This window comes from Rhamphochromis longiceps, linkage group LG11 (assembly GCF_057381845.1).
Source record: "Rhamphochromis longiceps isolate RC_006_pf linkage group LG11, R_longiceps_female_GT1.1, whole genome shotgun sequence".
In the NCBI taxonomy this organism is placed as follows: Eukaryota; Metazoa; Chordata; class Actinopteri; order Cichliformes; family Cichlidae; genus Rhamphochromis; species Rhamphochromis longiceps.
Window position 1 is genome coordinate 13,297,501 of NC_140567.1, and position 24,886 is coordinate 13,322,386.

General features: G+C 40.0%; 2 protein-coding genes across 4 annotated transcripts in view; one reads left to right on the top strand and one right to left on the bottom strand.

The window, feature by feature from the left end:
* The window catches only part of ankib1b (ankyrin repeat and IBR domain containing 1b), a 34,309-nt gene extending 18,334 nt beyond the window's left edge, over positions 1 to 15,975 (top strand). For both annotated transcript variants that reach the window (XM_085422372.1, XM_085422371.1), the window contains exons 11-20: positions 932 to 1,062; positions 3,733 to 3,867; positions 5,188 to 5,274; positions 5,565 to 5,631; positions 6,562 to 6,707; positions 7,116 to 7,294; positions 7,425 to 7,476; positions 10,592 to 10,703; positions 12,912 to 12,955; positions 13,512 to 15,975. In XM_085422372.1, the coding sequence (XP_085278498.1) occupies positions 932 to 1,062; positions 3,733 to 3,867; positions 5,188 to 5,274; positions 5,565 to 5,631; positions 6,562 to 6,707; positions 7,116 to 7,294; positions 7,425 to 7,476; positions 10,592 to 10,703; positions 12,912 to 12,955; positions 13,512 to 14,423 (1,865 nt within the window). In that variant the 3' untranslated portion in view covers positions 14,424 to 15,975. The remainder of the gene's footprint in view (positions 1 to 931; positions 1,063 to 3,732; positions 3,868 to 5,187; positions 5,275 to 5,564; positions 5,632 to 6,561; positions 6,708 to 7,115; positions 7,295 to 7,424; positions 7,477 to 10,591; positions 10,704 to 12,911; positions 12,956 to 13,511) is intronic.
* An 857-nt stretch (positions 15,976 to 16,832) lies between these two features.
* LOC146658662 (protein lifeguard 1) lies at positions 16,833 to 24,456 on the bottom strand. Of its 2 annotated transcripts, XM_085422373.1 has the most exons (12): positions 24,134 to 24,456; positions 23,908 to 24,017; positions 22,898 to 23,035; positions 22,386 to 22,554; positions 21,910 to 21,988; positions 21,368 to 21,421; positions 21,095 to 21,185; positions 20,890 to 20,927; positions 20,162 to 20,249; positions 18,550 to 18,639; positions 18,071 to 18,118; positions 16,835 to 17,511 (listed from the first exon to the last, which is right to left on the bottom strand). In XM_085422373.1, the coding sequence occupies exons 3-12, from the start codon at positions 22,997 to 22,999 to the stop codon at positions 17,359 to 17,361; spliced, it is 912 nt and encodes a 303-aa protein (XP_085278499.1). In that variant the 5' UTR covers positions 23,000 to 23,035; positions 23,908 to 24,017; positions 24,134 to 24,456; the 3' UTR covers positions 16,835 to 17,358. The 2 variants fall into 2 exon arrangements, with proteins under 2 accessions (XP_085278500.1, XP_085278499.1); XM_085422374.1 differs by lacking the exon at positions 18,071 to 18,118 and having other exon boundaries at positions 16,833 to 17,511.
* Positions 24,457 to 24,886: the final 430 nt, after the last annotated feature.

The window sequence follows — 24,886 nt, forward strand, 5'->3', positions numbered from 1 at the left end:
AAATGCTTTAGCGGCTACCTTTTGTGTAAGTTTGTAATATTTGCCTTTATTTTGCCTAAACTGAAGCCTCATTTTAAGTACATCTACCCTGTTGAACTTATTATGGGAAATAAATATTTAAATCAAAACAAGCTGCTGATTATTTCACATTTTACTTGTGAGCAACAGCACATTTAAATCTTACATATATAGTTATTTGGCTTATATCGTGATATATATCGTTATCGCCTGAAATGAAAAAAACATATCGTGATATGAAAAAATCTTATATCGCCCAGCTCTAAACCACAGAGTAGAATTGTGTTGTTACCTGGAGGTTACGGATCATAAAGAAGTTTATTAGCCAGTGTCTTTATTTGCCCAGATTTTTCAGGGTGCACAAAAGTGACTGATTTGGAGTTAAATTGCCTGGAACTCAACCACAGTAATTACAAACTATTTAGCATTAGGCCAATTAAAATCCACCACGTCGATGATAAATTATTAATTAAGACGAGCAACCCGCTCACTAAAAGTTTGTGGTGTTTAGAAACATTAATTGGACTCTGGGCAATCTAATAGATGATTTAAGATACCCCAGCTGCTCTTGAGTGCCACTTGGTTGATGTGACAGTCGGAAGATAAAGCAATTATTTGGTTTCGGAACTATCTTCCACTTCGATTTCCCCCAGATTCTGTTTTATCTTGGCATTTCAGCAGCACATCAAAGGTGCTTTGATAATAGCCAATTATTCTCTTTGTGTGTGTGTAGGTGGGTGCATGAGCATCTTGGGAGATGTTAGCAAAATATATTAGCAATATACATTAATCAGGCAGGACGATTTCCCACTCAGTGCATTGGTCTGTTTTGATGCTCTGGTAATAGCCATTCTCATTCTGTCTCATTATGCCTTTATTTGTTCTGTTTACCTCCCCCTCCTCCATGTTGAAGTGGCTGGTGTGAGCGAAGCTTATGAGGATGCAGCCAACTGCTTATGGTTGCTCAGTAACTCCAAACCCTGCGCCAACTGTAAGTCTCCTATACAGAAAAACGAGGGCTGCAATCACATGCAGTGCGCCAAGGTAGGCAGTCAGGCCTCTCATATTTTTCTTACCTAGACAGTAATCAGGTGATCAGTTTATCTGGTTGTTCTAGAAAGATATATGAATCAGTCGTTTTCTGTTGGAGAAAACAAACCTAAGAAGTTTAAATGAGCAACATGTGTGCAATGAACACGGTATACTTCTGTTTATGTTTTAAATGGACTTCAGAATCATCTTCTTTGACATACTGCACATAAAAATTAAAAAAAAAATAGTGCAAAATGCAGATTTTGGCATCTCATAGAAATAATTAGAATTAATTATGTGTAACTACCTTATTTATCAAATTTCAGTAAAGTTATCTAGAGCAAGTGTGGGTTTTGGAGGTCCATAAAGTGGTACAGCAAAGCTCCATTTAGCATTTTTTTTTTTTTGATCAGTTAATTATATTTTATGTAGCCAACAGTTATTCATTGGCATATTCTTTCATATATTTTTTTTTTACCAAGAAGCATTTACAAATTGACACAGTATTTTATCATACAGTGCAATGATATAATAACTCAAGGCTTTTATGCAAAGTACTGTTCTCAGTGCAAACAAACTGTCAGGTGGGAGATAAAGTTTATTTGCACACAGTATGTGTATAAATGTCAAAATCTCATTTTTAGTTGTACAGATGGCTCTTTAAACACTAGAATGAGCCATTTTTACTCCTGATTCTCCACAAGCCTTTCTCTTTCTTACACCACGCTCAAGACAAGCTGTAGTATTTATACACAATGGTATTACATGATCTGTCTAGCAGATGACTACAACTTTCTGAGTTCTGTCAGATCAGACTATTAGAATAGCTCTGTTTTATACTGTTCTGTTCTTACTTAACACCTTTTTAAAGGAAATGCAGTGTGCATAGCAAAGGGACAACTAAGGTACCTGTTGATGTTGTGAAATGTATGTGTAATTACAGTATGAATGCATGCTGTCATGTTTACATGTTAGCAGATAGCTTCTGTATTGGTCCACCGGTGTAAATAATACAGGGTTAAATTGGGTGAAATTACAAAAAAAGGTTTGCATAGCTGTAGGAAGTAAAAGAGAATTATATTATAGATTTAAGTGATGAAAATCAGCTTCCTCCAAGGGTCATCTGGGCTTTCTTTTAAAGATAATTTGAAGAGCTTGGTCAATCGGGAAAATATCAAAGTAGAGCTGCTACTTCTCCACATTAAAAGGAAGCCATTTGAGGTGGGCATCTAACTAGAATGCCTCCCGGACATCTCCTGAGGTGTTTCAGGCATGTGCAACTGGGAGGAAGCCCCAGGGTAAAACCAGGGTCTGAAAGAGAGATTATGTCTCTCGGCTCAGCTGGCTTGGGAATGTCTTGGTATCCTACCAGATGAGCTGGAGGTATCTGGGGAGATGGAGGTCTGGGCATCTCTGCTTAGACTGCTGTCCCTGTGACCTGGACCTGGATAAGTGGAAGAGGATGGATGGATGGTCAAGGGAGAGAGTGAGACCAGCAATCAGACATAGTCATGTTGCTTGACTTTGTCTCTGTTACTACCACTGTTGCTGTAGGGGAGGCAGTGCAGTCATACAGCAAAGATCTTTTTGTCTCTCTGACACCCCTGTCACTGTTTGCACTGGTTAAATAGGCTGACTAGAGATGGACATTAGTTTTGGGTGAATGGACTGGCTTTCACAAGCTGAGAGGCCACAGAGGGCTCAGCCTCTTGACCTGTTATTACCTGGTAAGAAACGTCTTTACCCCTGTTGCCTGGAAACACGGGACTCAGTGTTGCTAAGGAACCTTTTGTCTTTTTGCTGCCATTTCCTTCTCTCTGGTGTGGCTTCACACTTTTTTCTTGTCTCAGGATTCTCTTTCACATGTCTTTTTGTGTCTCTCCATCCACCCATTCATGTCCCCTCACTCTCCTTGATTTTGTATTGATTTTTCTGATGTGTCATATAAGCAGAGAGTTTCCAGGACAACTGATGCCTCAGCCTTAAGGTTTTGTGATACTCCAGCTAACCTGTCACCCACAGAAGTGCTTGTAGCATGGAGAAATCACTTATACCCAAATAGGCTCCAGATTGGAGAGGCTGTAGTGTTTTGCTGTGTTTTGTTGTTCTTTCTCCATCGGGACTTGCTGCTCTCAAATGCAGTCTGAGTGCCTTCTAGTGGCAGCAGGCTACAAGGATTCACGACTCTGTTCAAACACCTGCTACTTGTACACTGTAGAAAAAGAAATGGATGAGAAGACAAAAGAGATAAAATGGATACAGGTGATTACATTAGTTTAATGAGCCTTAGAAGTCCTTGACCCTTAATTATAATTCAGTTATGATTTTTACAAAGATGTGTTTTTGAAAAAAAAAGTGCCTTTCTGTCCTGGTAGATCTGTGCTTGATAACTCAAAGAGGTTACAGCACATCAACTGAGCTCTGATGTTGGGTCAGTCTGATATTCTCACCTTTGGATGGGTATATTAATGAAAACATGTCTGTAGATGGGGAAAGGTATCGTTTTGGCTGTCATTTCATATACCAGGATAATTGTTTTTCTCTGACAGCAATTATAAAAAATGTGTCTTTTTCATTTTGTCATTAAATGTAAATTACCCCAGTAAAGCAGGAGTAGCATTAGTAATTGGCTTTCCATTTTTTGATGTGACAGCTGACCAGAGCTGTTCTCTCTCCCTGTAGTGTAAGTACGATTTCTGCTGGATCTGTCTGGAGGAATGGAAAAAGCATAGCTCATCTACAGGGGGCTACTATCGCTGCACTCGCTATGAGGTCATCCAGCAGGTGGAGGAGCAGTCAAAGGAGATGACTGAAGAGGTACATGCATACACTCTAGATGTTAACACGATATTATTACATTCTCTGTGTTTTCATATTTTAAACGCTTTCGGCCCAGTTAACCGAACACTTTGTAAAATATGACTCAACAGTGGTATAATGTAACAACAGGGGACCAGAGCTGAGTGATGGCAGTTGTTACTGGGGGAGCCCTCTGTTATGATGATGTAGAGTGAATGTCCTAAAGGAGCGGGGCTGGGGTTGTTTCATATTGTATTTTATTCCTAAACGTCATGACTCTTTTAGCAACTTGTCATCGTACTCCTACACCATTATCAGACTCACAACAAAAAAGCAGAAAGCTTGGTGCATTATAAACTCGTGTCTGTTTTAAGTTCACTAATTCTTCCTCTGATTCAAGCCATGCATACATTAACCAGAATGTGCTTCCACTTGTCCTAGTAGCCAGTAATATAGCCTTCAGGCTCCTCAGCTAAATTTAAAACGAGCAACCGTCTACAGAGCTGTAGTAAGCTTGCTTTCTGGTTCTGTTTTCTCAAACTCAGACATTGACCTAAGTGACATTACTTATAGCAATTTATCAGATTTTGTGCAAGTCCCTGTGGAACCAGAGAAGAAATGATATAACTGTTTACTCATCTGCAGTAGTACTCTCCAAGGCCTGGAGAATGGCAATACATAAAATTGGTGGAATTTTCCTTGAATCGCATGATGGAATAGTTAATTATTTACAGATTTTCTGTGCAGAGTTGATAAATATATTTTGCTGCACAACCCAGTCTTACTGTAATACACCAAGTCTCTGTCTGTCTGCAAACTCCTACACGATCAGGAGTTGAGCAGCTGAAGTATATAACACACAGGTATATAGTAATGTAGGCCTTGACACCAGTTGGAAACTACCTGGCAACTGCTGGTTGCTAGGGAAAAATATTTCCTGCTTGTTGCCAATGGTTGCTCGAGGTTAATAGCAGTTACTGTGAAATCATTTGCTAAAACCACAGTCATGTACGTCAAGAGTCACTGACCTCCTGGTAACCAGTCGTTACTATTGAAAGATGTATATTCTCTGACTGGCTGGCAACTCGTTGGAAGGGTTTGCTTGCTGGTACTAAGTGAAACTGCTTGCAAAGAGGTAAACAATGTTGCACTTGTTTGCATTTGGTTGCCAGAGGGTTACTGACCAGTCTCTCGTGTACTCTCTAGTCACACATAAATAGTATCATTTGGTGGACTTACTTTTGCTCCTTACAGTTAAAGTATTTCGGCTTTCTCTGTGAGAAGAAACACCATGCTCAGGAGATTGACTGTGGCTGGTGTCTCATCACTGTTTTGCAGGCTGAGAAAAAACACAAGAGCTTTCAGGAACTCGACCGCTTTATGCACTACTACACACGCTTCAAGAACCACGAGCACAGCTATCAGGTAAACAGACCAGACTTTGTCTTCCAGTGATGTTGCATTTGCAGCTGTTATGCAATGAATGCAGACAGTGAGCATTTGTGTAAAACTGGTGCATGACCCATAGTTTGGATACTCTCCAGTGCTCTAACTTTAACATAACTAACATACGGTATATTTGCATTCTGTTCATCACAAATAAATCTGTTGTTAATTTATTTGGTCTCACGTGGCATTCTCTCTATTGCTTGGTTTAGCAGGAACCTCAAGATCATTTTTGTTATTGAGTAAAATTTCTGTTTTTCTCCCATTAGCTAGAGCAGCGTCTATTAAAAACAGCCAAAGAGAAGATGGAGCAGCTTAGTCGAGCACTAAGTGGAAGTGAGTATGCAGTCTGCCGTAACGGCGTCAACCTTTATTATCCCAATCCTAATTCAGTTCTTTAATATTGAGCTTTTGGAAGTAGAGGAGAAGGGATAGAAAACTGAGGTGTTTTAATATTATTTTAACAACAGCATTCAGTTTAAGCATTCAGTAGTGTGAGGTTACAAGAAAGATAACATTTTAACTTGACTTTTTCAAAACCATGTCAGTAAAGGGAGTTTCTGCCTGACTAGTTAGCTGAGTGATGCTGATGTACATCAGGTAAAGCAGTAGATTCTGATTGCAGTGGAGTTAGCTCACATAGTGGCGGTGGCTGTCAGCTGGCAGAAATGGAAAAGGTTCCAAGTCGGTCTTCATGAGTTTGGCTTAACTGAAAGTTTGCACAGTTTATCCTACATAATACGACTGCCGACAGCTTTGAGTCTCCAATAATCAGTTTTGGCCATCACTATTGTGTTTTCTGACGCCGTTCAGAATCTGAGATGCAGATAAAAATTCTATTTCAGATATAAATTTGTCTTCTATTCAGCATGTCTGGATTGCTAATTTACACATTTAGTGAAAAGATTTATTCAAATGAGAAGAAAATGATTTTCCCTTAGGTTCCAATTTTTTTTTTTTTTAAATCTCAGTAGCTGTTAAAAAGTGAATTATAAGTCACTATTCATCAAAGGCCAGCAGTGTTCTTGGCCCAGACTTCCCATCATACTAGACACCTCAGTTATAACTTAAAAGTGCAGTCTCTTCATGTGCTTTAGTACAGTCAAGGAGTTCTTTCATATGCTTTGTTTCAGGATTTCTTGTCATGTAATACTAATCGGCTCAAAAGCAAAGTGAAGTAATTGAGGCAGAGTAATGAGTGTCCTGTACAAAAGCATATCCCATATTCATGTTTGTTATCTGACTCTCCCGCCTTCTCTTTCCCAGGGGAAGGAGGCCCACCTGACACTACATTCATTGAAGATGCAGTCCTAGAACTACTAAAGACTCGCCGCATCCTCAAGTGCTCTTATCCTTATGGGTTCTTTCTGGAGCCCAAAAGCACAAAGAAAGAGATCTACGAGCTTATGCAGGTTTCAGGCTTACTTAGTGAGAGGAAAGACAAATGTTCACAGTGGTCTAGGCCCATTAGATATGTGAGACTAAAGCTTTCTACTGCATGATTCTCACAATCTTCCCCAGTTATATCTGCACATCTCAGCTTTTAGTTAAACATCTAGTGCTGTATAATTTATGATCACCCATATAGATACAGGATGTACTTTCCTGCTAGTTTTTATAATGTGGCCTTTCAGATGCTGGAGAATGAATCGGCACGGCTCCCATAGGTCTTACAATTCCTTAAACACCTGTAAAAGTAATAGTTTTTTTTTTAAGTAGATACATAAACAGCTGCCCCACAAGTACATTTGTTAAATTGAAACTTCAAATCCTGCATTTGTACACTGTGATTGCTAAGTCACCTGTCTTTCTGCCCCCAGACGGACTTGGAGATGGTGACTGAGGACTTGGCACAAAAGGTTAACAGGCCTTATCTACGAACACCACGCCACAAGATCATCCGTGCGGCTTGTCTGGTACAACAGAAGAGGCAAGAGTTTTTGGCCTCAGTAGCCAGGGGAGTGGCCCCTAATGACTCACCTGAAGCCCCAAGGCGAAGGTAGCATACAGACCAGTACCTAACTTTGTTAAAATAACACATTTTACTTCTTTTTTTATTTTATTTTGAGAGCCAATTCCTGTGTGATTTCAGCTATCACAAGTTTGCCATTAATTTCTGTCTTTGGCAGTTTTGCTGGTGGAACGTGGGACTGGGAGTATTTAGGCTTTGCATCACCTGAGGTAAAAGCTGATTGGTTGGACTGTAAACTTGAACAAAATGCATTTGTCTTTTTGTGTACTGAGTGGTTTAGCCAATGATGGGTTTTTCCTTGTCAGATGATTGGGTTATTTAAACAGATTAGAGGTACATAGTAAGAGTTGGTGATTCCCATTTGTTTTAGCGAAAATTAATTCACTTAAAGCTAACAAATGTAGCCAGATAATTGTATTGGTCCAGGTTTACTTGCAGCTGCCCTTTACACTCACACCCACATGTCATAATTGGTGCCACTGTTTCTAAACAAAACCGGCTTCTGGCTTGTTCAGGTTGTTGCTGTGTGCTCTGAAGTGCTTTGAAACCACATTTGGACTCATTATTAAACTTACTGGTACAAATTAGGAAGAAAAAGACATGTTAATCCTAAAATGTTAATTTTTCTCAAAGGCACAGACTTCCTCTCTTGGTCACAAATTATTTTTGGATAACAAAGGTTTGTTTGTTTTTTGTTTTCTCCCTGTCGTTACTGTTCTTGAATGTAATAGTGGAGCCACTCCCAGATTTCAGCATGCCATTGGAAGTTTAATTTTGTTAATGTGGAATTTTTAATATCATGAACTGTCAGTGTTATTGATGCCGTGATGTTTGCCCTATACAGTATAGTACAGTATTACATATTTGTAAAACATATATTATACATAATATTAATTTAATCAGTGCCCTTTCAGCAAGTGCCTGTTATTTGTAATGACACTTATTTCTGCTAATAGAGAGTACTTATTGTTTCAAGAAATTACTTTATTTATTGCAGAAATATAAATCATAATTAGATATAATTATGTTGTGTAATTAATTATACAGTGTCATATGACATCTTTTAATAAAGTCAGTATGTATATTTAAATCATTTTAACGTTTCTGGTGACCCAGAGATCGGCATGTTATTTAACACACTGGAGCAAGCCAGATGGTTCAGTGTTCCCTGTGCAACCGTCAGGAATGATTAAAAGCACAGTATGCTGGCGAACACCTAAGTAGGTTGCGCCTGATCATTACACATTAGTAACAGGTGTTTGTAGTTAACACTTAGAGTCATAAAAGTGTCGACCACATAATGGTTTGATTACTGACCTGTCTTCTTTTTCTGCCCAGCGTGATGTATGCACTTGGTAATGGTGCATATGTCAGTACATTGCAGATACTACTACAGGTCTGTTATTGATTTTTCTAGACTGTGGCAGTTCTTAAACATACAGTTCTTTTTTCAGAAGAATTTGCTCAGCTTAAGAGCGCCATCACTCTTTTGGCTTAGGCTCGTGTAGCTTCTATCTGAAAATTCAAATCTCACACCAAAATAAGCCTCTGGGGTTTCTGTGCAAATCCTATAACATTTCAAAGCTGGCAATGGCCAATAGACATTTTAAGGGGGGATGTTTTGACTTGTATCAGTAAATAAAGCACAAAATGAATTAAAGATGACTCAGTTACATTAAATATACCAGTACGCCCTGTAAGTCACTTAGCGGCATGCAGTACAGTAGGACCCTTCGTAAATGGAATGTAAACACATTTATACATTTGCACTTCATTTACAATGACTAGTCAAAATATGTGTGCTAAAAAAGATCTGTTGTCAGGAAAGCACCACAGAAAATATTATTATTATTCAAATCAGCCAAGAAACTAAGCCAACAGATCTAAAACAGTAACTTGTCTTCTGACATGATAACAAAACTACGTACAGCGGCTCTTGTTTTTCTATTTAGCATTTTGCTTCTTCTAAAATGTGCCATTATTTTGTAGGAAGTCAGGTGCCACATGCCGTGATACTTATCTTGTCTCTCATTGGTTGACATTCTTAACAAGCTGGAGATCCCTGCATGCATTGATTTTGCTAACTACTAATTATCTCTATCTTTAATATGCATCGATACTGTGCAATAACATTAATGATTATAATACATAGGCCAGCTGATGCAAGTATTTATGTTGCAAAAACGATTAAATTTAGCTTGGAACATACTAATATAGACATACAGTAGATACTGATGGCAGATGCTGAACACCAAGCTTTTATTTGTTATTGTTTTTTGCCTGCTGGTTAAAAGCTTCTTTCTCAGTCACTGTCAGTAGTTGGTAACCCCATAGTAACAAAGCCAGATGACACTGCCTCACACACTTCCATATGTCTCCTCCATGCTTCTTATAAAACCTGCATCACTTCATAGTGGGTTATATTTAGCACGGTGGAAGCATGAAAGAGCTTTTGCTTTTGATGATATTTGCATGTTACTCAGTGAGTTTGGCAGTTGAGATGATTGAATAAAGAGTGCAGAGGTACCGATATGTTGATTTGGTGTATGTAGCCTTTTTCATGAAGAGCGGTCATGCATTTATCAGTACTTTAAGAGGGATAACAGCACTGGAGTTTTCATTCGTTTGGCACTTGACTACGGATGAGTGCCATCTCACAGTTTTAAATCTATGACTTTGACTTTACAGGAATTCCATTTCAAAAATGTTAGCTTGAGTTGATTTAGATAACAGACAAATTCACTGCTTTTCCCTTTGAAGAGCTACACACCAATGAGCCAAACTGTTAAGACCACCCATCTTTCTGTGCAGTCAAAGTAGCTGCCAACCAGAAAAGCATAAACTCCATATGACCTCAAAATAAGACCTGTGTGCTGGGATAAACAGGAACTATTTTCCTTTGCCACGTTTTTTTCCATGCTAATCTGACCAAAGTTTCAAGTAGTGAGGTCAGCTGATGTGCAAATAATCCCTCTTAACCAAAGGTTCAGGCATCAGACTGCTCTACACCCTGCTTATCAGATATTTTCTCATGAGTGTAGAGGCACACCCACATAATGTTCGTCTTGTGTTTGTAAGACATAGCTAATCAAGAAGGTCGGTTTAAAGGGAAGGTAAGTGGTTTCAGTTAGTGAATGAATCAAAGACCTGCATATAGTCCCCTCAACCCCCCCCCCCCCCCCCCCCCCCCCCCCCCACACACACACACACACACACACACACACACACACACAGAGTTATTAACTCAAACCTGCTAGAATCAGTTTCCTTGTAAAAATCTCCTTCATTGCATTTTTATAGTAATGATTGTTCTTATATTTTAAGGAGTACGCAGAGTTCCAGTACAGACGGCGGCATAGGCAGAGGCGGCGAGGCGACATGTCCAGTCTCCGTAGCAACACACCTGACCCTGACGACCTCAGCGACAGCACTTTAGGTACTTTACTTTATACAGGGTTTCTCCTGTGATGGCTATTTCACATCGTGATATTCAGTTTTTCTCCCTTGTCACAGCTTGTTATTTGCATACCACATGAATTTATCGTGTGATCCATCTGAATGCAAAATCTCTGGGTTCTAGTTGGCCTGATTTTTAGATTGGGTCCAAACGCCTGAGACTATAACAACTATCTGGTGCACAGACAGTGCGCAGATTTAGACACCTCAAGGTTTGCAATGTTTACAAAAGATTTTGATTGTTTGTGTATAAAAGATAAAAGAAGTTTTCTTGTAAAGTTTAGAAAGTTCCCTTGAGTTGTATTTCTTTCATTAAAGCAGGGTTCGATGGCCCTCAGGTAGATTTGATCGACTGTTCAGCTAAATTAACTTAAATTGGTCATCTCTTATAATCACAGCTGCTTCAGGCGCTCAGCAAAAAAATTGCTTAGAGAATAATAGATCAGAATAATAGATCAAAACTGCATCTTAATTAAAAAAGAACGTCAAAATTCTATTCTATATTCTTGGGAAAAAATGAGACCTTCTCTGTTTCTAATCATGGATACATTTTTCTAATAGTGCAGTGTGACTGTGAAACACTTAGTGAAAAGAATATTTTTATATTCATTAAAAGTGTGATTAATTAAGATCAGGCCTACATTTGTTATCAGTCCAATTGGTATACATCCTGGAATGGCACACTGACTGCAGCATGGAAAAAACAAAAACCCAGCAGATGGATGGAATGGGTCAAAGTGCAATTTGTAATGGCTGATACAAAGCATTTAAGGTGGAATGATCTTTTGAGTAGAAAACTATTTAAAGATAGATATAGGGAAGTACTGTGTACATGTGATAGGAAGTTTTATAGAAGTCAGTTCTAGAAATGAGAGTTATAAGAATTATTCTAATCTGAAACTGTTCTGGTAGGACATTAATAAACTGAGAACTAGAGACTGCAGAAAAGACCTATTGAAGTTCATTTTAGTGATGGTGTGGTTTGAAAGTATAGAATGAGATTAAATGAGAGCTAGATTTTCTTGATTTGTTCTCAGGAAATCACATTGTGATGAACTTTGATTTTTGTTTCTTTTATTAGTGACGCATGTAATTCACAGGATGAGTTGAATAGAAGCATGACTCATGATGTTTGTTTCCATGTTTGAATTGTGATGTTACAAAGAAGTGAAAAACGCTGTAGACAAGTTACAGTTAAATTACTTGGGTGTAGAAAAAATGCCAAAGAAAGTATTAAAGTCTCTGTTACTATTAAACACACATTTCTGTTGCTTTATAATTTGTTTTAAAGGCACAGTCTTATTAACTTTGAATGAATCCATCAGAATTGCATAAGTGCAGGTGCAGGTTTGCGAAGCCCCACCATCTTGAATACAGTGGCTGATGTTTTCGTTATCTCTTTCTCGTCCTTCACTACTGCTTTCTCTCCCCTGTCATTTGCACCTTATCATCATCCTCCTTACCTCAAGCCTCATTTTCTTGCACTCAAGTTAAGGCTCTAGCTCTGTGTGGATTAAGAATGTCTAACTTTAAAGAACTGTCTGTTTAAACAGACAATTAAATGGTAACGTTTCAAAGCTCTTCGGTGAATTCAGGCCTTACAATCTGTTCCAGATCAGTTTATTTTTTCATGTTGTTGGAGTCATGGTTAATGCGCCAAAAATATTAAGATCCAGTCAGATGCTTCCCTGGCAGTATTGTGTCAAGTGGAGAAGAGTCTTAGTATCCACCGGTACCTAAACAAGCACAGGTGCACTGCAATGATTCAGTTACATTATTTGTTTAGAAATATTGATTTTTACTAATTAGTTTTTCCAAAATAGAGCTTCTGGAAAAATGACACTTGCTTGAATTCAGTAAGCATTTCTAATCTTTTGTGTTTCTCCATCATCGTGGTACTTTTATCTAGGCTGTATGGACTGAAAACAATAGATAAAACTGGAGGGTAGCTAATAGGTTTTGTTTTGTGAGCAAAGAGGAATTGCTCACAGATACAGATACAGTTAGTGCAGTTCCTGGGGTTGTGACGGGTTGCTGGTCCTTCATCAGTGTGTTGACTAAACTCAAGATGATGTCACTAAATTGAATACTTAGCAGTAGATTAAACTGAGTAAATTGATTTATCCTGCATTGATTTAGTTCAATAACCAGGTTTGACTTTTTCTTTGTTCCTTTTTTTCCTATAAAGACACACAGGATGCTGGAAGTGGACGCAGACAAGGTCCTATGATGGTGAGTAAACATTTATCTCGAGCTCAAACGGTAATGTAGTTGAAATTATTCCTGAAGGCATTTTTGTCTTAGTACTGTGAATTATTAATGTCGTCTTGATTCTTAGCGGTTTCATATTCGCTAGTTCACCAAATGTTCAGTTAATAAAAGAGTAATATTTGAAACTGAAACCTACGGGGTTTTCTTTTTCTTTTTTTTTTGGACTGGGGTTGGGGCATGAATGACTTGAAACATACTGAGTGATGCAGCGATGTTGTGTGCTGGGACTTTATATATAAACACAGAGTGAGTGGTAATGATAGTTTTGAAAATGTAAAACCTTAAAACCCACTGTGAGCTGACTGCAACAAAGCAGCTATAAAGAAAAACTGTCTTTGCTTTCAGGTTTGTGTGTCAAAGTGTCAAAACTGCAGCAGCTGCTATTTTCCTTGCCTTGTCACTATCTCCATCTGCTGCTACTGTTAACTTTTTTAACAATAGGTGCTGCAGGTTATACTTAAAGTTAAGTTTGAAAACTGCTGATGCTCTACGACACTGGATCCTTTTATTCTTGCAGGGTCTGGGTTCGCTGGATGACGATGACCCCAACATTCTTCTGGCTATTCAGCTGTCACTCCAGGACTCAGGGATGGTCGGGAGTGTGTCCAGTCATGAAGTACTTGCCAACGAAGCCTCACTCGGCGCTATTGGCACCTCCCTGCCTTCGAGGCTTGAGCAAAGTGCTCCAGGCATCGAGGTCCCCCCCAGAGCTTCTCTAAGCAGCTCAGAACTGCTGGAGTTGGGAGATAACTTGGTGAAACTTGGCAACATCAGCAGCCAGTACTCTGCTGCCACCGGTGTTGCTATCCCTGTACAGCACGGTGACAGTCATCATCGGGCATACGGTGCTTCTGTGCCCATACCAGTGGCTCCTGGTTGCAGCAGCTCTTCAACAGGCCTCTTCTCTTCCACCGACACAACAGACTCAACCACATGTGGCAGCCACGACCCATCCTCATCCTCTGCATTAGCAGCAAACGCTAACCTGCTGGGCAATATCATGGCTTGGTTTCATGACATGAATCCTCAAGGTATCACTCTGGTACCCCCAACCTCCTGTGACAGCGACTCAGTCCCGGGTTCACTCCATAGGGGCGAAGGAGAAGACGATGACAATGTCGGGGTGGTCGTCTTCCCTGAAAACAGGAAGCCTCAGGAGGTGATGGCAGATGTGGGGTTCTGCTCTCAGAGGCTGAGTGAGATGGAGGAAAAGGAGTGCACTGTCGCTGAGAGACCGACCCAGTTAGATCTAGTGGGGCTGGACACCATGCCGCTACCTTACATGGGAGCCCATGACGCAAGCGGAGGCCATGCCGAGCGCAGAGGCTCAAAGGTGTGCCACGTCGACACTCCGCGATGTGACTCTGTGTCTGATCAGCTGCCAAGCACCAGCTCATCTGAGTGGGAAGATCAAGTGCACTTGGTATGATCTCTCTAACTGAGATGGCAAAGAGCTTTTAAGGAAGGCCAAAAACCACTACAGATTGCAAAATGAATAAAGAGGAGGAACGTCTGTGCTAGCTATTCAGGTGGAATGTAAACAGAGTGGGGAATGTGTCATACTTGACCAGAAAGTGGGGAAGACACAGATTCAGATTTAAGTGCAACAAGATGTGTTTACTGTATTGTCAGCCTTCTGCAAAGAAAGTACTAAATAGAAGAGATCACAGTTAGTTACCAGTTTCAAGGGTGACTTATAAAACAAGTCTTGTACTAGTAAAAATACAAATAAGTAGCGTTTTTTGTTTTTGTTTTTTAAATATCAGATTTAGAGACTTAGGAGCTTTAGAAACTTTAACCTACATAGTTATTTTCCACTGGACTAAAAGCCTACTGTATCAGTCTGGATCAGGTCTGATGTAATTCAGCTGTACTTAGTGAGCAGATTAACAGTTTGCTCCAATATTCAATCAAAACAAAGCCGGCTGAGATGGTTCTCACTCCTGTCCAATTCTGCCTACTTCATGGGTGCCAAACACTGACTAGCAAAAGCACAGTTTGCAGTCACCAAGTGGATTCTCTAAAGCAAATTGTGCCTGCTTTTTACAATCTCAACCACTCAGCTAAACTTTAATGTGAAAGTGTTGAGCCATAATTTTCTTTGAGATTGCAGCTGATTGATACTCTGAAAATGTCACTGGCTAAAAGCTGCCGTGAGCCGTGTAGAACTGAGGCTTCAGGCCCTAATGGATTTGTACTTTATGTAAAATATTCACATTGGCAAAATTTTGATTAATTATTCAACTGAAAAGTAGTTGGCCTCCTCAAAAGCATTTCAAAATGGACTTGACAGTGGTTATTACTCCCCAACACAGGCTGAATCAAAAAACAACGAATGCTGACGGGCCCAGAGGGAGTGCTCGTGATTCAGTTTGCACCTTTGTCACAGCATGTTCTGAATTCCATTGTAGCTTGTCTTAAATTAATGTTTTGAGTATTGCAGCCGAACGTGGAGCGCGACAGACTAAGTAGACAGTGAGAAGCCTGCTTCATACGCCGCAGGGAAGGCCATTGAAATCAGGCAGTCGTATTCAGACTCTGGTAAATTAATTACTCACGCCCAAGTCACTGTAATTTATCTCTGGGTCCTGTTTTAAAAGTAATAAGCAAAGCCTTTCAGATCTTTGCAGATTTTCCGGACTGCAGGGTAATGCATGGGGGGGAAAAAATTTAAAATCATGAATGTGTACAGCATCTCATCCTCATGGGAAGTCCATGTCTTTGAAACGGTTTTCTCTCTGGAGTTGAGACACACAGTGCCTTTGTGTAAATCACCATGATTCACTTTTTCCTTTTTTCACACTTTTTTTTTCTGAGTGCTAATTTTTAAAAAAATGACAGTGTAAACAAAAACAGAAACACCTGTTACCTTAAAGTCGTTTCTCTCACATTGCCGTTGATAGTGTTCAGACGTGCTCATCAGAAATGTTTGTAGCAAGAGGCTTTTTTGTTGGCTCTTGTGGTGATATGTTAATAGATGACACTGACTCTTTTTTCTTTTCTTTTTTTAGCGATTTGGTGAAATACGTTGTAACGACGAAGTCACACTTTAAAGAAAAAATCTTATTCCCAGATATTTTGAAGAAAGGTTTTATTTCTCTGGGTTTGTGCAGTAAGGCTTCTTGCCCTACACTGAAGTGGTTCCCGGGGTTTAGCATCTAAAAATCACTGCGCTGATTTCAGAATAGGTTAACCTACTGTTCTGTATCGCTTGTGTGTGAGGAAAGTTATAAAGTAGGTATTTATTTGGAATAAAGATAATTCATTTAAATAATGGATTGTGAGTAACCCATGTGAACTAAAACACACTAGTCAGTGTCTTACCTTTAAGACGTGATTATGTTCTTGTACAGACTGATGTCTGGCTGAAGTAAATGACCTTTTTCTCTCTCTCTCTGTCCCCTTGCAGATGTATAGAGCAACATTAAGTCTAAAGATAGTGATTGCTTTGATAAGTGTCTGGGTGCCATATGGTTAATGGAACTAACTTTGTCGGACTTGGTTAATGGAAGTGCTTTTATCAGAGGAGATAACATGCGTTGCCCTTTTTCTTTAGTAGTATGCTGTGCATGTAACGGGCACACTTTATACTGTCACCTCATATGTTCAGGTGATTTATTAAAAAAAATTAAAAAAGGTATATAACATTTTGTAACTCATTGAGATTTTCTATTGTAAAGCAACTAATCCTTGAAATGCTATTTGCACTTTCATAGTTTATACTTGATACATTCCCTCTTTATATGAAAAGTGTTTGATGTGTGATGCCAATAAACTATGTGTTGAGTTTTACTTTGCGGTTGTCTCATTTGTAATAGTCATTTATGACAAAGAAATATTGCAGATGGTTTTATTTTCATAACACTGACCAATTCTTTTATTGGGTTTTCATTCAAAATTAAACACTTTTATATAATCTTTGATTTAACAAGTACCTAAGTGACTAGTTTGTGAGTTAAAGAGTAATTTTTAGAAACAAATATTCAGTATATGTAGTTCTATGTAAGAATTGCAACAGGGCAGTATGTAAATCTGAACTCCTAAAGGAAAAAAAAATAAACAAGTAAACATCCATAAAGCAGACTGCAGTGTGTAACACATGACAATCATAGGCAAACTTGAATATACTGACAGATGTCTGGAGACGTATTCAATATGAATCATGGGCTCAGTTTCCCAGACATGGCTTAAGCCTAGACTTGGACCAAAAAAAGTTTTTCTGTGGAGATCTTCAGTGTTTTTGCTTTGGGGGGCTTAAGCCATGTCTGGGAGACTGGCTGTCTGTGTTTACCAAACTCAACGAATTGATTGCATGTGTGCAAGAAGAGTATCTTAAGGGGAAATCCTGCCATGGAGTTTAAGTGTCAGCGGCAGAGGCCGATGAGCTGCAGCAAGAAGAGGAACAGGGTGACGACGTCCAAATAGAGGTTGAGCGCAGCAAAGATGTACTCCTCGGGAGAGACTTGATACTTCCTGTGTTTTCCACCCAGGATCATCTGAGTGTCAAACACCAAGTACTGCGGAGAGATGGACAGAAAATGAGATGCTTCAGCACTGATCTGTGAATCGAGAACGCGAACTGGTCTGCGAGCAAGCGCAGGCACTATTAACTATTTCTGAGAGATGGGACGGTGCAGATAAACAGGCCACACAAATAATCCGGGAGTCAGACTTGTGCAGCTGAAAATAAGTTGTGACTTGCTGCTGACAGCCTGTTCAGCTCTGTGTGCAGCTGCAGTTTGTTCCACCGGCTGACGAGATGGGTCACAACATTTGCTGCGAATGCCAAAGGCACACAGAGAGGTGGCTGTGAAAAGGAAGCCCACTACTGTTAAGTGGTGCATAATTGAAATTAAAGGGCACAGGGGCATCAAAGTCGCTCTCTTTTCACTAACAACTGGTATCAGGCTGCTTCGCCCTGGGATCGCGTGTTGCATCGTATACACTCACTTGACAATAAGCCCTCTTTGATGGTGGTTTCGTTTTATTTCCATTGGGGATTTTAATTCTGTTTTTCATAGCAAAAAGAAAAAAAGTGCTGCGGAAAAGAACTTTCTGTTACCAAAGTGTACTTACTAAAGAAAACAGCAGTGTTCCCAGGCAGGCATATACGATGTAAACATACTGCAAAAGAATCACACACACTCAGGAGAGGCATTCAGTAACACAAATTTAAAACAAAACATTTTTATTCTAGTGTGCTGTGCTGCTTGTTTGCTGTAGGTAGTAATTAAGCCAGAAACTTTTTTTTTTTTGGTCATTCTGGCTGTTTTGTTTGGTTTACAGGCAGTCAGAGTCCAACTACAACCTAAAATCTGCAGAATGCTTATTTATACCCGCTGGCAACACTAACAGCCGACACAGTGAACGCCAGTGTACATTTAAATCCTAAGAGGTTTGAGTTTACGCTCTCTGCTGTATAGTCTGCTCAGCACACGGGCCTGTGCTTTCTAGGGCCAAAGACTCTGAGGCTGTACATCCGGTCTGTCAGCAATTCATTTAAAACCTGTTCCCACTGCAAACACACTGGTTAACAAAGAAGCTCTTTAATTTACCTGTGATCGGAGGATTGCACAGAGGAGGGCGAATGAAAAGAGGGTCCAGATAAGCACCCACAGGCACCCACTTGCTGTGGTGAAGTCCCACTGATGCCGCAAAGGAGGGATAGGAAATGAGAAAGACAGTTAATGTGACAAGCCCCAACATCTCTCATTTGTACTCATCATTCTCGTAAAATCCAGGACACTGAAGGCTGTTCTCATTGCAGCTGTGCTCTGTGATAGCTACAGATTGCAGTCGAGACTCAAGAAAATCAAGACAGTTCTGGTTATAACAAGTGAGGATAAATAATCAACAGGCACTGAGCAGGGGGATTGAAGGTGGCCTTTTCGCCTGCATGCCCTTTATTTATTTTTTCCACACTGGCATAAAAAAAAAAGATGGCAGTTGCTACAGGAGAATCACTAGCACTGATCACCTGAGGAGCTATGGGCTGCAGACGCAGTGTCAATGCATCACAGTGACAGAGATTAAAAAGCTCTGTGAACATTGTGAACTGCAGAGCAAGAGGTGCTGGAAATGGCAAGATGAAAGCGAAGTCATAAAAAATAAACTACAAGTGTTTGCGGACGCTCACTCAGCCCATAAAACTATATTACGGGCTTAGGGGTACGCTTCCCTCTATATGTCAGCTATTTAAACCTGACCTGCGTACCTTCCTCCCGCTGATTAATAACGAGCAGAGAGAATTAAGCACCAGATATATTCTTAGTATGATTATCAGACAGCTGCTTGCTTGTTCCATCCACTGTGAGCGAAAATATAAATGTCTCCAGCTCCTTCAGATACAATAAGTGGCAAAGTGTGTGAAATGCCAACCACCATTTAGCAGCAATTAAAAGAGGCTCTAAATGCAATCTGAATGTGGCTGACATCTTCACCACTGGCTGTGTGATTGCTTTTGTTCAGAACATGAGGCGTTTATTGAAGAATCATGCCGAGCTATCAATGAAGTGATTCTCAAAAGGTCTCCTAACTTGCTCCAGCTAATAAAACGCTGCAAGTTGTAATGAAACTTTAAAATGCCATGTGCACAAGCATAAGCTATTATATATATTTTGAGAGCGGCATCTCAGAAGAAGATGAGCATGATCAAATAAAGAATAAAAAATCCTCAGTGAGCGAGACTTATTTGGGATTCGTTGGGATGCTTATTATAGAATTTTAGGTGAAGTTTTTGGTCATTTTTTTAGGGTTTCAATCACAAAGTTGAGAAGTTTTGCTTGATAAAAAGCTTATTTTTTTTCACAATTCATGAAAGGAGGCAGACTGAAAAGGACGAGGGCTGACTTATATAAAGAATTCTATATGGCGAGAGTTATCTCAGCCACACGGGGGCTTAACCCTCTGGATGCAGGGAATTAACCCAACTTACAAATACACTGATCTCAGCAGGAATCTTAGTTTTGCCAGGACAGCAAACTCATCTGACTTTGAAAACTCTGCAGGTGAAAACCTGTCCAGCAGCTGAGCTTTACACGTTCCCTCTGACTGCACAGGAAACACAGCTGAGTGTATGGACATTTACCATTGACTGTATAGTTAAGGCGCCGTGTTTCACTTTTGGCTGCAGTGCAAACTGAGCTCAGAGTGTGTGACAGATCTTACCTTTGACTGCATGGCGAACAGGCTCAGGGAAAGGGACACAAATGCTGTTGCCCCAACAGCCCACATGACTGCTTCAGCATTAAAATACCTGCAGACAGAAATATCAAACAGTGCAGTAAGAGCTGAATCATGTCTATCTTGGGGTGGATGAGCAGCGGGGTTTGGTCTATCCTAAAGGGAAGTATTATTTTCTTATAAGAATTTTTTTTTCTCGAAATATGCATTTAACTTTGAGCACTGGACCCCCCCCCCCCAACCCCACCCCACTGGACAAGTATTGAATAATGTATTGCCTGCATGCATTTCCTATCAGCTATAGCTTCAGTTATAGCAATATCCTATAAATATGGTAATTTTAATGCATTATTGATAGTCAGGTCTCATCTGATGCCTTTTTCTGACAGAGTGACGTGCTGCTAAAAAAGAACCGTCAGAAAGATGGAGGGGAAAAAAGGGTAACTCGTGTTTACACAGGCACCGAGAAATACAGAGAAATTGGTTTTGAACTATTTGTGATGTGCTCAGATTTATCTTCAGCTGAAAAAAAATCAGAGAATGTGATCCCATGTGCCTTTTAATTTGGTAAACCAGCGCTGATAACATCTTATCTGGCATGATGGCTTCATTGCTGGCATCGAACACGCTATCAGATATGGATCAAATAGGATTATTATTGTGCAAATGAGTCTGCATCAGGTGGGGACTCATCTTTGTAAACAAACACTCACGCCGCCACAGATGCAAGCATCAGGCCCTCTGCAACAGTCTGAGGAAGACAGGGAGAAAGGCACACAGGCAGGGAGAGGGAGGGAGAGAGGGGAAGGAAAGGGGGAGACAAATGGAAAGTAAATACATGACAAAAAAAAAACTGTGAAATAGAGCAGGTGTGGTGGTGGTTTAATTTGATGCCTGGCTGGTACTGCCTCTACTCACAAACAGGCCCAGGGCAATAAAATTGAGGGGGACTCGACGCCGGAGACTGTCACAGCATGACAGGGCCACAATGAGGACGAGTACCACCGCCCTGTTTCACACACGACACAGAGTTTACCGGCATTAGCATATAATAGGAGAAACATTATGGATTCACTGAGCGCATTATTTATATTAAGATGAGCTTGTGATTTACTTCCGTGGACTCACATGAAGCCCTTTCTCCAAACACGAAATCCAGAAAATCTAAGAGAACGTTTTTGAACAACTTACATCATGGTGTAGGTGAACCAGTAGTTGTTCCATGCCCATTTCCTAAGTGTGTCCCTGTTTTTTTTTTTTTTTTTTTTTTTGTTTTTTTTTTTTTGGGGGGGGGGGGGGGGGGTGATAAGAAAAGGGAAGGGAGAAAGAGAGAAGTGTTTAATAGAGCTGCCATTTATCTGATAGAAGCAGTGGAATGATTTTATTAAATATTAACAGAGAGCAGTGCATTGTGCACATGGGAGCTGAATACAATTTATGAAAAGAAATGACTGTTGCAGTCTTCCACCACATCCATTATACCAAACACAGGGAGCTTTCAAACTACTGCAAGCACAAACATTAGGCGGACAATATACCACCTTGTTTCACCTCACTATGGTGATTTGAGAAGGGCCCCAGTGCATGTTTAAATTTGTGCAGGGACGACTTTATGCACTTGTTCTGCCTCGTGTTGGTGGGCGATGACACAATTAAAAGCCAGCAGATTACAATAAAGGACATTTCTTCTTTTCTCTTTGGAACAAGAATGGCCTCGTGTGATTGTGTCTCACCAGTAAAGAAAAGCGCAGATGATCCCCACAGTCACTAGCAGCTGAATCATCAAGGTCAAGTAGACTTTCCTTATAAAACCTGTTCAGAAAAAAAGAAAAACAGATGCAGAAACACAGAGAGGTGAGACAGACAGGAGAAAGACATGCGACAACAACAATCTGTCAGAGTGAAGCATTGAGGCAGGTAAGGCTGCACGCTGTTGCCAAAAATGACTGTTTTCACCAAACTTGCATTCCTGCCTCTCATTAAAAATGATTTGTGTTGTGTGGGAGGTGAAGAGCTGCGACAGGCTGCGAGCAGAGATCACAGAACAATTTTCAATTCCAAATCAATTTTCAAGAAAACACTGCAAAGCAAATGAGGGGAGTAAATATTGCTGATCCTCGTTCGGCTCTGACCACGCAAACAGAAACGCTCATTTCTCTCGCCTCCTGTTTCTCCCTCTCTTTATTGATCTACTTCCTTCGACCCTCACCTCTCCGTATGGCAGCGTCACTGAAGGCGCTATCCTCTAAGCCGGGAGAGTAGACGGGTGGAGATTGGTCACATTGCTGGTTGTCTCCACCTGCTCCCGGGCCCACAGGATGGACCATGTTATCATAGGTTCCAGGAGGGGAGACCACTGCAACGCTGCCCTTCTCCACCTGGATCATTCAGACAACACCCGAAGTTTAGATTCAAAACTTTTTTCTTGCAAATCATAAAAAAGGCAGAATGATGTGATTAGAGGCTTTAGTGTTCATTTTGAAGTAACTTCATGGAATTAAACCAATAATCCATGTGTAATTAAATGTGTAAGCACACATTTAATTACACATCCCAACGATAGCATGATCAAAGGCTAGTTGTGTGTTGGATTTGGGCTCATTCTTTACGATAGCGGCATATTAAACCCTAAAATCAATGTGCAAAATGGTTTCTCTCACTGCTTAATTTAATTTTTTTCCCCTTTGAGGCTAACAAAAATGATTGTGAATTGCTACTAACGTCATAGCTCATCCCAGTATACGAACTCTGTCCATGGTCCCCGGGGCTGTACGGAGGGGGCTGAGGATATCCACCGTTTCTGTTGTCATAAGTGTGGTCCATTTGCCCAAAAGTCAGCAAATTTTATCAGACACAAAACTGCCAAGGTAAAGAGAATTATTAGACAGACAAGGTAGTTAAGGTCACAAAGACATTCCTCTGGACAGTGTCAGTGCTTTCATCAGTGATGTTAAATTGGCACACGGGGCTATGTCAAATGGGTGATTATGAAACCATGCATCACACAAATACAAGGCCCTCCATGACTGGCATCCATAAAAATGGCCCTAAAACTTAATCTATTTTCAGTGTATGTATATTTAATGGCCAAATAGATTGCATTTAATTGATCTCAGAGGAAATTTAGTTGTCATCCACAGACAGACAATAAATGCAAGGATTTTTTTAAATGTATATATGTATAGTGAACACAAGGGAATAATAAATCCCCCCCCAAGTTCCCTAGTTCTGCATTAATCATGAAAGAAATGAAGTCATAACCAGCTGCTCAAAGATCAATGCTGCATGATGTACAACTGCAATAAAGCAGTGACTACACATAGCAGTTTGACAGAAACAGCCGCTCCCTGTGCACAGCCATCTATTCATTATGGTTTAATGAATAACAATTTCCACTTCCTGTAATATCTGTAATTAGTAATGGCTTTTGCACTCGTGGCAGCAATAAATCATTTGCTAGATAAAAATCACATTTTGACTTTTCGTCTTTTTCAGCTCATCTCTCCAAACTGGAACAAAACAAAGCCTAAAACTGTGTTTTCTAAGGTACGAAGTGGACTTTGTTTTTGTTGGCTTACGCGGGCTGAAAGTTTGGAACATTAAATCCAAGTTCTGACAAGATGACAACAGTTTTAAAGTCTATAAAAAAGTGTCCAGCTGCTGTTTGACTCAGGTCTGTTCACAGAAATCAATCCGTACAACTCCAGCGAAGCTATTAAAATATGCCTTACCTCTGCTGTGACGACTGAGACCACGCTCGGCTGCTCTTCCTGTAGCTTCAGTTTCCTTCAGGGCAAAGTCTACTTGCTATCAGCTGGTTCCCACAGAAACAGGACTTTTGCTGCAGGGGGAAAGGATGTATTCCTCATTAGTCCTAATGGGATATTAAGATGAAGTTCTGAAAGTGACATTAAAGCAATAAGGCTGGCACTTTGACAGAGTAAATTGGGATTTTACCTTCTGTGTTCCACCTGCACTGATCCACACTGGAATGAGTTTATACTGCTTGATTTCACATGTTTAATAAAGGTTTTCCCTCATATTTCAGTATCCTGGAATGATAAGCTGCTGCATATGAAAAGCCTGTAACATTTCAACCTGTATCACACAAAAAAGGCAAATGCAGGACAATGACACAGTGTGAGATCCGGCGAGGCGTATGGTCTTTCTGGTTTACCTTGGTTACTCATTGATAGCACCCTGCACACACAAACCATCCAGTGACAAAGAGAGGACTGGACGATGTAGGACATCAATCCAGCCTATACAAAGGGATTATGGGTACTGAGTCACACTGAGAAAGAAGAGCTAAAGGCATACTGTGTGAAAATACAGAAAGCAATGTAGGTCAATACCATTTTTATGCTTTCCCATGAAGAACTGGCTCTCAAAGAGTTACATTTAACACCATCTATTAATCAGAAAGCAATCCAGGATGAGTCCATTTTTATATATACATGTATGTGCATGTGTATGTATGAAAAAAACAACAACAAAACAGTAAAATATAATTTCCACTACTTAGCCTCGATTGGATTTGATTACAGCAAATTACTGTATTGATGTGATATTTAAAGCGATCACATACATGATGATCATAATTCAAATCTTAAAGAAAGCAAAAACTATTTTGCAGTCCTGTAGCTTTATTTGGATTTTAAACACAATTACCTAACATAACTGTATAATTAAAGGTGTGTCTCTGAGTGA

Bases quoted from the DNA above. Each gene is read 5' to 3' on its own strand.
- LOC146658662 (XM_085422373.1), bottom strand. From the start codon at position 22,999: ATGGACCACACTTATGACAACAGAAACGGTGGATATCCTCAGCCCCCT. The intron at 22,555-22,897 runs GTTAGTAGCAAT...TGAATGATCCAG, and splicing joins ATACTGGGATGAGCTATGAC to GTGGAGAAGGGCAGCGTTGC. The intron at 18,640-20,161 runs GTAAGATCTGTC...TTGCGGCATCAG, and splicing joins TGTTCGCCATGCAGTCAAAG to TGGGACTTCACCACAGCAAG.